Raw genomic sequence first — 14,662 nt, 5'->3', positions numbered from 1 at the left:
TGGTAATATTTAAATGGCAAATACTCTATCGTGTTTGGGATTATTTGTTGAGCTTTGGTGTTTTTGTATGATTCTCTGTTTGCTCTTGTGTCTTGTTACAGTTATGTTTTACTTTGCATTTAAAAATGTAAAAATGATATCAGCTTGGGCCATTGTAGGAGATAGCACTTAGTATGGCAGTTTCTTGCGTATATTTCTGTTAGTTATGCAATGAAAAGGAACCAGCAACACCCCTTTTCTTCAGCCATTCCTCTGTGCAAGCAAAACAATAGCAAAGAGCAACGCTGGACTTGTATTCACCAGAAGGAGGAGGAGGAGGTGGCAAGAAGATCTGTGCTAAAGCCGTTGTCAAATCTTGCTAAATAATTGCATCTACAATGCAGAAATATAGTTCAATTTCTTGTTTTTAAAAAACAATCTAATCTAAAAAAAACCTTATGTAGCATTATAAATACTGTAATGCTATAAGAATATAATTTTTAATCTCAGAGAATCATATAAAAACTTTAAAGATAGAAATAAACCATCTAAACTTAAGCGATGTAAACATTGCCTTTATATATAAAATTATTCCATGATTAACTGTAATTCTTGAAATTCTTTGCAGTATTGGTTTTTAATTATTTATTTTTTACTTTATCCCAGTTCTGCCTCCAGGTAAATTGCTTTGCTTATCTTCGGACTGGGGAAGTGAAAACTGAAAGGAGTACCAATAAGATTAGCTGTTTAGACTTTAGCAAGTCTAAACAGTAATCTTATTGGTACTCCTTTCAGTAATGGCTCAACATTTAAGGTTTATTTAGAGAACTGAAAATATATTTCTCTTTTTTTGAATTGTGACCCTCAATGAGTTGCTTCTTTGCTGACTTTGAAGAAATATGTTAAAACATGATCATTTCATGCGGCTTTAAGGTGTAAAATGTTATGATTCCACAAGTGAGAAATGGTATTTTAAGTTTGAACAATCAATTCTTATATGTCCAGTTTTTACATACATATTGCTTTTTTAAAGTATTATTAGGGTTTTATCTCTTTGAGTTATAAAGAAGAGAACTATTGACTACTCAGAATCAGCTTCAACTGCAGTGATTTATAAGCCTTGTGAACAAAAGAAGTGCTTTTTAATGCTAAATTTAAACTAACAAAACATTTAATGGATTACAGCAGAGCTGTATTCCCATTATTTCTCTTGAGGATTTGTTTTAATGTTTTCAAAATTAAAACCATTTTTTTGCCAATGCATTTTCTAGTGGATTGCCTGGTAACAATCAGCTGCCATTCCAAGGGCTTGTGTCCTAACAGTGGTAAAGAAGGGATCCAGTTTGTACTCAGGACTTATTGTTACTGGAACAATTTGAGTCATCTCAAGTTTTCTTTCATCAGAATACAAAATTTTCTAAATTAGTCATCAGAATGTTTTCTATTTTGTGTTTTACTGTGCTGAATACATTTATAATTAGGCCCTACTTTGAAAGGTTTGAGAAACATTGCATTCAGATATTGTTTTTCAATCTTGGCAACTTGTAGATGAGTAGATTCAATTCTCAGATCCCTAAGCCAGCATGCTAGTTGGGGGTTTCTAGGAATTGAAGTCCATCCATTTTCAAGTTGCCAAATTTGAGAAACACTGCACTAAAAATGAAAGTCAAGAGAATTGAAAGGTGATATGTACTAGGCGGCCAAGGTTTCCTGGTTGTCCTTTTTCTCCTTTCACACCAAGAATTCCAGTTGTTCCCTGAGGAGAAAAAAATGCAAAAACATGGCAATAAAAATAGTTAATATATATATATATTATAAAATACATAGTTTATATACTTCCTATTTTAATAATTCAGATTAATGAACAGAAATATATTTCATATCAATTTCCTTATAAGAAAAGAAATTATAACTTGCATGTGGCAAGACAATATGAATCATATTTTTTGCCCATAATTTTAACTATGTTTCAGAAAACTTCTTAATGAATCACAGAGAGCTATAACATTATTAAACTTCTAATATATGTTTATTTTTATCATGCTATAATTCTCTTTATAATTGTTTCTGTCTGGCAAAATATGAAGAAGTAGGTAAACTCTCATTTTTGTATCGCATTTACATTTTTCAAAATATGCTTTCAGATATACAATAGTTGTCTTTAAACTTTCTACATGCAAAATAATAATTTTATTGTTTGATCTAGAGACAATTTAAAAGACAACTTTCTTTTATTTATGTGTTTGTCTATTAGAGCTATATGTTGTCTTTTCATTAACAAACAGTGCTCTGGACTGTTTGTTAATGAAACAGGATAATAAAATGCCAAACTGTTTTTATAACAGAAAAGCAAATAATTTTTTCAAGGGCTATGGAAGAGTGCTAAAGGCAACCAAAGCATCTTCTGAACCAACAGCATGAAACTCTGAAATATCATTTTCTATCCAAAGTTAGTGCAGCTACATTTAGTGCCTCTCATATCCCTACTGTTATACTTCCATTTCTGGATGGAGGGGGCCTAGATCCCTTTATTCACTTATTTGCTCTCTTCCTGTTTCCTGCCTCTACTGTAAATCCTAGCTGTGACACCTATTTGCCCTCTGCTTTGATATATCTTTGGGGGAATGTGTAAGGGAGGAGGGCTATCTGTTTTTCCTCAGTTCTGAAGCCCCCTGAAAGAAGCACCTGGGAACAGTTCCTTATTTTCTTCCCAGGATGGCCGTTTCCACAACACCTTCACACCTATTGATTGGCTCATTTAACATCAGACTAATGGAAGGGGTTTCTAACTCCTTTATCCTAACGGAATTTCCTAAGGGGAACTTAGAGCCTGCTTTGCTTTTGTTTTGCAATCACCTTCCTTTCAATAAAAGATTCCTTTTGAAAAGCTGAACTTTAAAAAGTTCATGCTTTCTTAAAAGGTGAGGGAAGGCAGACCTTATAGTGTCTTAGCACTTGAGTGAGCATACATGTAAATATATGTGCATGCACAGATGACACTTTTATCATCAGCCATTTTAGTTTGGTAACACTCGTGCCAGAATTGTCTTATGTATATTCACACATATCTCCTAAAAGTGGATCACTGCACTGTTTGATGCTTCAGGCTGATAGGGAGTAGAATAGATGCTATATTTGCTTTGTGAAATGACCTTCTGAATGCTTTGCATAACACAATAGATACAGAATTAATTTTTAAAAAGGAGTAATTGGGACTCATCAACAGAGAAATCTGAGAAAAAAATGTTTTTAGTGTACACAAGCAACATTTCTATACAAAACATTTTTAACAGAAAGAACAAATTTCCAATCAGCCTTCTCAGTTCCCTTAATAATTTTATGTGTAATGTGTATTATTTTATTTCTTAGACAATGACTCATTGAGTTTTAACAATATACTCCTTAATGTATCATTTAAAAATGTTTACAAAATAACAATGTAGAACACATACAAAATCCTTGCTAATTAGAAGTTTAGGTTTTTTGTGAATAGGTAAAATGTGTATGGTGGCAGAGGTGATAGTGTCAAGTCAAGCTTTATAAGGCTCACTGATCCAGATGCCATTTAAAAAGGGGTCAGTGGGTAAAACAAATTATGGTGTGTTTTACATGATAAAAAGGTTTGCACTTGTACTGTACATAGCCTAGAAATCATATATAAATTGGTTGTTCTGTTATGTATAACTTCTAAGATGTAACAGAGGACTTCTGCCACTAAATGATATCTGTTTGAATCTTATCAATTGATTAGTTTAATTGCAAATTATGTGTATTCTAATATCATTATCTTTTCTTTCTACACGCATGAATGTGACTACACATAGAAGCACATGCTAATATCTACCAGGAAACCTTGAATTCCTTGATCTCCTTGCAAACCATCTGAACCAGGATTTCCTTCCTCTCCCTGCAAGAAGACACAGTTCTTGAACATCAACTTTACTGCAGAACAAAATTTTCTCTTAAGTTTTAGAATTCTGAAAATTGCTATTCCAATTATCTGGAAGAACACAAAGGAGGACAGCGCTACGTTAGAAGGAATAACTGAATAATAGAGTTGGAAGGGACCTTGATGATAATCTAGTCCAACCCGCTACCCAAGCAGGAGACCCTACACCATTTCTCACAGATGGCAGTTCAGTCTCTTCTTGAAAGCTTACAGTGATGAAGCTCCCACAGCTTTTGAAGGTAAGCTTTTCCATTGGTTGGATGTTCTCACTGAAAGAAAATTTGAATCTCTCCTTGATCAGTTTCCATCCATTATTCCTTGTCTGGCTTTCAGGTGCTTTATAAAACAGGTTGACCCTGTCCTCTCTGTGGCAGCCCCTCAAGTATTGGAATCTTGCTATTATGTGTCCCCTGGTCCTTCTCTTCACTAGACTAGCTATGCTCAGTTCCTGTAACTGTTCTTCATATGTTTTAGTCTCCAGTCCACTAATCATCCTGGTTGCTCTTCTCTTCACTTTTTATAGTCTCAATATCTTTTTTGTAGCATGGTGACCAAAACTGGATGCAGTATTCTAGGTTTGGTCTTATTAAGACTTTATAGAGTGATATTAGTACCTCACATAATCTTGATTGAATCCCTCTGTTAATGCAACCTACGATTGCTTTGGCTTTTTTGGCTGCCGCTGCATACTGCTGGCTCATATTTAATTGGTTGTCCACTAAGACTCCAAGATCCCTCTCACAGTTACTGCTATTAAGCCTGGTTTCTCCCAATCTATATGTGTATTTTTGGTTTTTCGTGACTAAGTGTAAGAGTTTACCTTTCTTTGCACTGAATTTCATTTTGTGTTAGGTGTTCAAGTCTGCCAAGATCCATCTGGATCTTGAACATATCATCTAGGGTATTGGCTATTCCTGCCAGCTTAGTATCATCTGCAAATTTGATAAGCTCCCCTTCTATTCCATCATCTAAGTTGTTTATGAAGATATTGAAGAATACTGGGCCTAAGATGGAACCTTGTGGTACCCCACTGCTTACTTTCCTCCATGTAGACATAGTACCATTAAGGACTACTCATTGAGTATGGTTTGTCAACCAGTTACAAATCCATCTGATGGTGATACTATTTATCCTACTTTTTTCTAGCTTACCAAGAAGTAGGTTATGGTCTACCTTGTCAAATGCCTTGCTGAATTTGCATTTGACCATCTAACTCTGTCTTGTGAAACAAATTATACAAGCTCAAAAACCAAGTAATTTGCAAGGCATGGGGGAAAGAGCTGGAAGAAGATATGAGGGACACATGCAGAATTTCCATACTAATAAGCACTTGTTTTGGACAGGGGTACAATGATTATTCATCCCAAACCTGTGAGGAAGAAAGAATTGGAACCAGACAGAAACAGAAGTCAATTCCCATGCCTGATGCTTATGAAGGATTCCCATGCCTGATATTTATGAAGAATTGCAGCCAGAATAGGAATCCTGAAAATCAGGCCAAAGAAATTGGGATACGTTATGGCCTATCACACCAAGTAAACTAATTAAATTGTAGGGTGCACTATTAGAAGGCCTAAAAGACCAGATTGTGATAGTTCTTCCTAGTGACAATGATTTGATGGCACATCAGTTATGACCTACTACAACTATCAGTCATCACCTACTCCATTATGAAGGGTCAGAGCTGAGAAAGGCAATGAGGAAGTTGTCTTAAGCAGAAGATGGAGGGAGAAATCAAATATACCAGTTCCTTAACTCTCATGTTCATTGGAATAATATTTATTTAGAAGGAATTTTTAAAACATTTCTCTTTGTTATTGCTTGGATCAACTTGGTGGTTTTTTTCTCATTTTATTAAGTTTTTATTAACTGCTCCATAGTTTTACTCATACACAGTTATGTATCTTAATTTCCCATCAAATTGCTTCCATCCCTTATATTGATTTAATTTTTTTCAGTAAAAATGTTTTTCCTTACACCAGAGTAATTGTACATGTGTGAAATTAAGAAAAACCTACCTTTGGACCTAAAGGTCCCTGGTTTCCCTCAGCTCCCTGCAATAGAAAGTGTCATTTTTATTGCCAAAACTTAATTCTGTTGGGTAATGAAATGTCTGTTAGCAAACAACCAAACTCAGAGAACACCCAAAAATCTGCAATTTGACCCTGAGTTTGTGCTAAAATTAAACAACATTTATATTTCATTTTTCTGGTTATTAACACAGCAGGTACTTTCCATTCCACTGTCATATAACAGAACTCATGAAGAGAACTTTTCCTGCCCTTTGGATCATAATTTGTCCAAAACATAGATTCTCCCCCTACTGTTCTGTCCTCTAGGACAGTGGTCCCCAACCCCGGGTCCGCGGACCGGTGCCGGTCCGTGGAGTACCTGGCACCGGGCCGCGCAGCGGCCGGGGGCCATGATCACTGCAGCTGGGCGCCGTGGCTCTCCTGCTGCGCCAGCCGCTCCTCTTCCAGCCGCTCGCCCAGCGCGCAAAGCTCCCGGCAGCAGCGCCACAGCTCCTCGAGGCGCCGGCGGCTCTCCTGGTTCTGCGTGCGCAGCTTGCGCAGGTCCTGTTGGCCCAGGCGGCCCCCTTCCAGCTCCTGCAGCGCCCGCAACTCGGCCTCGTATCGCTCCAGGCTCTGCGCGCAGCTCCAGCTCAGCACCAGCGCGTAGTCGGAGGCCAGCTGCCGCTTCTCGGAGCGCCCGGCCCGGAGGACGCGCGGGGCAGACAGCAGCGCGGCCGGCCGCTGCTTGCGCGCTTCCTGCAGCCCTTCGTGCTCGGCCAGGAGCTGCTCCAGCAGCGCCTCCAGAGCGGCGCAGTCGGCCCACAGCCCCTCCAGCTGCTGCTGCCGCCGGGCCAGCTCGGGCTCCAGGCGGCGGAGACGCAGCTCTCCAAGTTGCGCGCTCAGCCTCTCCAAGCTCTCCAACTCGTGGCGCAGCGCGTCCTGCTCCAGCTCGCCTTGAGGTGATCTCAAAAAAATAAGCTAGGTTGGATATGACTGGGATAAGATTTCCAGATGTTGACTTGGCTCAAGTCACCGGTTCCTTTTTCTTGCTGAATGAAAACTCCTGCATCATGGTTGTATGTAGGATGTATTTAGAAAAATTCAAGATGGGAACCATCTTGGTTTTTATGTGATGCAAATAAAAGAATAAATAGGCTTTTAATTTCATAGTCATGGCTATTACCTTGACATTTTCGATGTCACTCTGACACCCCTGTCCCAGATAATTTGGTGAATGGACAGAGAGGCTACCAGCTAGTAGTAGGCTGGCTTGAATGCACTTACTAAGAAAGGATTCACAGTGAATTCAATGAATAACATTTTTGGGTGATCATCAATCTCATGGGAGCTATATATCTATTGCAGCATTTACCTGCAAATTTAGAGGAAGTCCAGAAAGCGATTGCAATCTATTTGGCATATATTTACAATCTGATATATAAACAATCAATGTGTCGTCGCGAACAACGCCCCCCCACCCCTGCGCGCGCTCAGCGGGCCACGGTAAAATTATCACAGGCTGACTGGTCCGCGGCGATAAAAAGGTTGGGGACCACTGCTCTAGGAAGATCTGAAGAGATGATTGTGCCATCATACTTGAGGCCCAAGAAATAGTGATGATCTTTTCTATGAATGTACTACATAGAATGCATTCACCTGCTGACTGTGATTATGTGTATGCTGAATTGAGATTTATAATGTGGTTGTATGTTTGCTATTTTTATTTTTATTTTAAATATTGTTTTTAATTGTTGTAATCAGCTCAGAGTCATATATATATGAGATGGGCGGCTATACAGATGAAATGAATAAATTCGTAAATTGAATGAATAAATTGTCCTGATGTGGCATTTAGTGGCCTTACAATGCTAAATTATTGTAGAATAGGAGGGATGGGCAAAACAATGGAATGTTCTAAAAGATAATATAATGCTTTAGAATCTTCCACATCTGAATATTTATTGATAGCCTTGCCTTTACTAATGAGATATTTAGCACCTATAAGTTGTATTGGAACTTCTCTGTTCTTGAAATAGAAAAGAAACAGAAATTGGTGAATATAAAAAGGACATGGGTTAATTAGCAATCCTACAATCTGCAAGAAATGGCTTTGGATTCATGGCATTCAAATTGTCTTGTTTTCTCTCTCTCTCCAAATGGAGATAGGGCCAAGTATTAAGAAATCCTGTTCATTTCTTTCTTCTAATCTTTCTGAGCAAAAGATTTTGGATTCTTTAGGGCTTCCTAAACTAAGTATTTTCTGCCTATTGAGCTGAATTTATTATATACAAAAATAGCAGCATTCTCTTGTCTATTTGTCTAGAATTTCTATGGAATAATCCTTATCTGCTTTTCCTTCCAGTGAATGAGAACATGATTTTGATATGCCAAAAGAACTGTAAACAAAAATCCAGACTTTCCCAATCTACAGTAGCAGAACAGATGTGCTGAAAACTATTTTGGCAGAGCTGCATTAAACATGAAATGTCCTGAGGAACACTCCATGTCTCCATATGTTGTAGCAGAAAAAAAATGTTTGTGACTCAATGGTAATTAATAGAGTTCAATAAAGAATTTTATTTTCTCCAGCTGCTAAAAAAAAGCCACAAGGAAAAAAGTGAATATTAGTTTAAAATATATTTGATGGTGAGCATTCCAACATGTTTATAGACACATCCAATCCTTCCTCTTTCTGGTTGCTAACAATGTGTAAATAATAAGTAGAAAAATAAGTTTCTCCTTCAGTGAGCCTGAAGTTATGTTTTCTTCTAGTCTAGCCTGGATTTTTTGTATCCTTTTCTTTAATAAGGGAAAAGCAACACTAGTTTATCTGTAAGAATAATTATCTGTGGCAAGCAACCAACATCTTTTTTCTTTCATGTCCTCATGATCTTTATTTCATCAGACAGATTAAAGTTGTTCCAAGACATACAAATATTACAGTATTTCCTTCTTTAGCCAGATTTATTCCAAATATAATCCCAAAGCATACAGAATCTCTTAAATTCCTCAGCCATTATTTTGAAGGTAAACTGCTGACTACAGTGACTACGAACAGATGAAACATTAGAGCAGTGTTCCTTAACCTTGGCTACTTTAAGATGCATAGACTTGACAGTTCCCAAAATTCCCCAGCCAGCGATTCTGGGAATTAAAGTTGACACATCTTAAAGTTGCAAAATTGAGAAATGCTGCATTAGACAGCATGGGCAGCCAATTCCATGAGGATATAATTTTCTACCACATCCAGGATAAGTAGGTAGTGAAGATAAAGGGCCCCACCTTATTTCCTGAGGATCCTCCTGAGCCATCTGAACCTTTCAATCCTCTTTCTCCCTAAACAGAGCATTAGTATTTGTTAATTGATATGTAACTAATATGTAACATTTCTATTTTTGTGCTATTCATTTCTATTAGGTCAGATATAAAAAGGTATATGGGAGGGACAACATAGCACATGCATTTATGAAACTCATAAAAAGTAATATCAGAGAAACCTAACTGTTAAGCCAATATGTAATTACTATTATCAAACACTAGCATAATATTGTATTAAAATTAGTTTAAACTTCTAAATGGTTTAATAGTTCCCTCCTGATGAAACATTGTTTCTTCTTTGACTTGTATTTTATTTTCGCCTGGAATAAGGCTGCCCCTCCCCAAAAAACAGAAATCACAATTTTATGTTTAATAAGTAAACTATTAGTAACATGCCTCTCCATTTCAGTATGATTTGACTATTTTCTCCCTAGCTGCAGCTAACCTCAATAGAAGACCCCCCCCTCTTTTTTTCCCCTTCTAAGGCTAAAAGCATCATAGGAATGAAGGAAATTTGAAGGTCATCAAGATTCAAATCTTACTTAAAATCTGGGCACCAGGTTTCTTTTTATGGTATTAATGTGTCATGGTAGGATTTAAAGATCTCTCTCTATCCCCAGTCCCCATCCTAGTCCAACAGGATATCAAGTGCCTGAATTCTTTCTTTTGTCATAAATGTTATGACTAGGGTTGTGCAAGGCTTTCACAAGAGAAAGCCACAGTTAAGCCTTTCTCTTCATTAAAGCAGCTATATCTTTCCCACAGCTACTTCAAATGCTGCTTCTTATCATCTTTGCATGTAAAGGAAAGCAGCAGTTTTAACAATTCAGAAGTTATCTTTATTCCCCTATGTTTGGAAAGCTTTGCACAAAATTACTAGGCAAATGTTTTGCCTTAAGCCATTCGACTTTGAAAACACAAGTTATGTACGTGGTTACATTCCTCAATATCTTCTGATAAAAGAGTCCTGATTTGAATATGAATGTGTAACAATTACCATCCTTCCTGAAAGCCCTTTGAAGCCTTTTGCTCCTCTTATGTTATTATCTTGTCCAGGTTCACCCTGTAATATAAATATGATAGCCATTTGATTAGAGAAATACCTCTGAGATTATCAAATTTGAACAATCAATATATCCATTCATAAATTTTATCACATAATAGGTAATCTAGTCATATTAATCTAGACAGAAGGGATTGTGTGGGGCCAGAAGGTTAACAACAGAGGTGGGTTGCCACTGGTTCCCATGGTTCAGGCGGACCAGTGGTGGTTGTCAGCTTTCTGGAAACTCGACAATAAAATCCATATAAATAGTTTAGCCAGCAAAAACACTGGCTAAACTATTTATTTTACATGTGTATAGGTTACATGGAGTTCCTGAACGCATTATTTCAGATAGGGGGTCCAATTCACCTCCCTCTCCTGGAAAGAGTTCAGGGTCTAAGCTCTGTCCATCATCTGCAAACTAATTGGGCCTGTGAGAGGGCTAACTCAGTTCTAGAGCAGTATCTTAGGTGCTATGTCAATTATCAACAGGATAATTGAGCTGACCTCTTGCCCCATGCAGAGGTGGCATACAACAATTCAGTACATAGCAGTACTGGAATGATCCCTTTAAGGTAGTGTTCAGCCAGGAGTTTGTTCCCATTCCTGAACTGCCTCAGGAAAAACCACAAATCTTATCTTTGTTCAAGTGGAATAATCAGCTTCAAAGTCTCTGGCCTATGACTTGCAAAGCCTTAGACGCGGCTCACAAGGCAAACAAAAGACAAGCTAAAATGCTAAAAAGCTAAAATAAAAAAGGTCAAAACCGAAAGAATAGCAGGTTGGGGGTATTCTTGTCCACTAAATTTCTTCAGACTACCCAGAAATTGAAGAAACTTGGTCCTAAATATGTGGGACCTTTCCCTGTTGTTAAAATTGTAAATCCTGTGTCAGTACAATTGGATTTGCCAAAAACCCTTAGGCGAATCCATCCTGTGTTTCATATGAACTTATTGAAACCTGAACATACATCTTTAATGCGCTCCCCTCAACCCCCGCCCCCTGTTCCTCTCCTTATTGAAGAACAACAACATTTTGAGGTTAAAGAAATCCTGGATTCTAGGAAACAAAGGGGACAAATTCAATATTTGATAGCCTGGAAACATTTCCCTCCATCCCATCTGAGTGGGTGAATAAGTCTGATGTTAGAGCTCCCACACTCTTCAGAATTCCATTCTAAGTATTCCAATAAACCCTAGGTGTGATATATATACAATTTGTTATTGTTGTTGTCTATTTTGTTGTCTATTTTATCTTCTTCTCCAGGGATGATGTCCTTTTTGAAGGAGGGCCGAATGTCAGCCTCTACTTTCCTTGCTTGCTATCGGCTGCAAGGGAGGGGACTTGAGATATTTGGAAGTGGGAATTACTGGTGCTGGAGGAGTTATGAAGAAGGGAGTTTTGTTCTCACCATCTTCCTGCATGCTGATAGCCTGGATTTGGACTTGGTCAAGGCCAACCGTCTCACATACCAACTTGATGAGGCTTTTTGAAGATGCACCCCACATGACATCTTATGGAGTTGCAGATTGGACATTGGGTTGTGGAATTTACTGTTTTCAATTCATATGTAGTAAAAGTACTTTATGTCTATTCAAATGGTGTTGAGGCTTTTCTTTCTTGGATATTGAAGGAGGCATGTTTGACAGTGGTATTTTGGCCTTGGTTGCAGAACTGGCAGCAACGCAGGCTGGCCATGTCCCTGAACTGGTTCCTTGGTCACCGCTGCCATTGCATTCATGTTTTTTTAGTTATTTCTTCATGTTCTGTGCATGCACAAAACAATTTACAGTCAACTGTGCATGAATGCGCAGAAAACCAGTGTGCAATGCGAATCGGCAGCAACACTGACAGCAACCCATCCCTTAACAAAAATGATATATGCCTTGCAGTTGCGCCTTTGAAGCCCTGTTCCTCTGTATGGGTGTGGGATTGAGAAATAAAATATGATAAAAATAAGCACATATGTCTTTTTCTATGCACATCTTATTTGAAGTTTCAATTACACAATAATATAACAATGCAGGTCTGAAAAAATATTATTGAATCTCCTTGGCTGATCTTAGATATGGAGAAACAACTCTTTTGCAGCTAATGCCTATTTATTCACTGATGGTAAATGAGGGCCTTAAGAGATATCCAGGGTTAGTAATCATTCCATTTGTCCTTTTTCATATTTGAGACCAAGGAGAGGATTTTTACCTTTGCAGATATAGTAACCCTATTAAATCAGTATTGCTCAACCTTGATCATTTTAATATGATTTTTTTCAACTTGCAGAATTCCCCACTCAGCATGTAGCTGAATAATTCTCTGTGTTGGAAATCCACGCATTTTATAACTGCTAAAGTTGAGAAGCACTACATTAAATAGTTAAGATAAGTATTATTTTTGAAAATAAACTTACATGATCTCCTTGGAAACCTTTTGGTCCCTGGTCACCAGGAGGGCCTTTGAGTCCTGTATTGCCCTAAAGATATATGATACTTGTGTAAAAACATTCTGCTTAGATTTATTTGTTTCAAAATTAATGTTAGACTGAATTGCAATTGCTTTAAATTGAGAAACACTTCACTTTGATGATCTTTTAATAATAACCCCGTGCTATAACATGACTTACATACTGGTTGTAATTCAATTCAATCTTATAGATGTTTTCTTAGAAGTAAATTCAATCTCACCCATTGAAGCATACACCTCTAAAAGTATTTTTACAACTTAAAATGTAATTTTTTAAAAAAAATTACATGTAAATTCTACATAGGGAATATTGCTAGTGGAAATTCTGCTTTTTCTTGCACTTTTCATGTTTATCTTTATGTTTCTGCTCTGATGTTTAGTGCAAAACTCAATATATGAAAACTTTAAAGAGTGCAGATTTATTCTACATTCTTATTATTCTTTTAATTTAGAAGAACCATCACTTCCTAAACCAGCTTTATCTTCTAGTGACATCTTTCCCTCTTTCAGTTTTCTGGCTTCAGTAGGAAAGAAAATAATTGCTAGCTTTGGAGATATTTTAAATCCCTCTCCCCTGTTGTAAGATCATTTCTTGAAAAGAAAAGGAGGATTTAGACCCATCCGGCCCAAGCCAATTTGAATCCATTTCTAGAATGTATTCTTTTGTCCGCTGAAGAAACACCTTTAAAACAAACCATCCTTTGTTTCCATGGGGAATATCCCATAAAGATTTAGATATTATATAAATGCACAATGTTATAGTAAAATTAAAGCCTTTCTGTCCTTATGTCTCCAAGTTGCAAAGCTCAGTCTTCCCCTTCTCCTATCTAGACCCCTTAACTCTTCCTCTATATAGTTCTTTGCAATTCAGTTTTCACTATCTCTACATGACAGCAGTACTCCAAAAGACTTTTTTCAAATTGCTCACTCATTTTGATATTTAGTCCACATTCATCTACCCCTATACTCATTCTGGACCCTGCCTCTTCTTTCACCACTCACACTGACTGACAAACAAAGCTGACAAAATATAAAGTTGGAGAATAAGGGATATCCATAGAGTAGTTAACAACACCAAATAGTGGACACAACTGGCTATAAAACCCAATTTCTTTTACATGCACAAAATGGAGTAATGTATTGATTGCCTTGTTGCATCCACCTTTGTAATATTATTGATTGCCCCCAAAGAAGTATCTCATAGAGAATCAAGAAAAGCATCTAACCTCATCTGAACGAAAAAAAATTGGCAGTGAGAAACCATTGAATTTTGAAGAGTTATGCAAATTGATTGCTTTAATAGGAAGCACTGAGGTCTTTCAAGCGCCAAAGAATGCACCAGTGATGCCAGAATTTTGCTGATTTTCAAAAGTAATGCAGCATATGATTTCTAAATATTACCATTTCTCCTGGGTCTCCCTTTTTGCCTTTTAGTCCTGGAAATCCAAGTGATCCCTAAAAAATAAAATAAGTGTGGTGGGTGTCAAATTTTTTTAGAACCTGTTCTGTAGGTCTTGCTTGTTTTGTGAGAGTGGCTTGGTGGTCATGTGACCAGGTGGGAGTGGCTTGGCAGTCATGTGATAGGTGGGCGTAGCCAACTTGTAAAATGTGGTGAAACTCACTTAACAACGCTCTTGCTTAGCAACCAAAATGTTGGTTCAGAAACTGGCATTTGAAGCACGCAAATCTTAAAGTTGTCAAGTTACAAGACCCTTGCGCCCCAACCCTTTAGAAAAAAATCCCAGGGGTGTTCAAAAGTAACAGCTTTAAAACTTTTCACAATTCCTCCTCCAATCATATTGGCTGAGGAACTCTGGCATTTGAAAAATAAAGGACTTAAAACTGTCAAGTTATAAGACCCTTGCACCCCTAACCCTTCACAACCCCCCCAAAAAACTA

The 14,662-nt window shown here is 37.5% G+C and overlaps 1 protein-coding gene across 1 annotated transcript in view; it reads right to left on the bottom strand.

Moving 5' to 3' along the window:
* Nucleotides 1–14,662, bottom strand: part of LOC116522647 (collagen alpha-6(VI) chain-like) — a 106,930-nt gene that overhangs the window by 44,733 nt on the left and 47,535 nt on the right. The window contains exons 18-24 of the mRNA XM_032237655.1: nucleotides 14,165–14,218; nucleotides 12,711–12,773; nucleotides 10,256–10,321; nucleotides 9,223–9,276; nucleotides 5,947–5,982; nucleotides 3,824–3,886; nucleotides 1,673–1,735 (exon numbers count right to left, since the gene is read on the bottom strand). Coding sequence (XP_032093546.1) covers nucleotides 1,673–1,735; nucleotides 3,824–3,886; nucleotides 5,947–5,982; nucleotides 9,223–9,276; nucleotides 10,256–10,321; nucleotides 12,711–12,773; nucleotides 14,165–14,218 — 399 coding nt within the window. The remainder of the gene's footprint in view (nucleotides 1–1,672; nucleotides 1,736–3,823; nucleotides 3,887–5,946; nucleotides 5,983–9,222; nucleotides 9,277–10,255; nucleotides 10,322–12,710; nucleotides 12,774–14,164; nucleotides 14,219–14,662) is intronic.

This window comes from Thamnophis elegans, chromosome Z (genome assembly GCF_009769535.1).
Source record: "Thamnophis elegans isolate rThaEle1 chromosome Z, rThaEle1.pri, whole genome shotgun sequence".
In the NCBI taxonomy this organism is placed as follows: Eukaryota; Metazoa; Chordata; class Lepidosauria; order Squamata; family Colubridae; genus Thamnophis; species Thamnophis elegans.
Note: the sequence above shows the minus strand (reverse complement) of the source record. Positions and strands in the feature narration are given on the sequence as shown.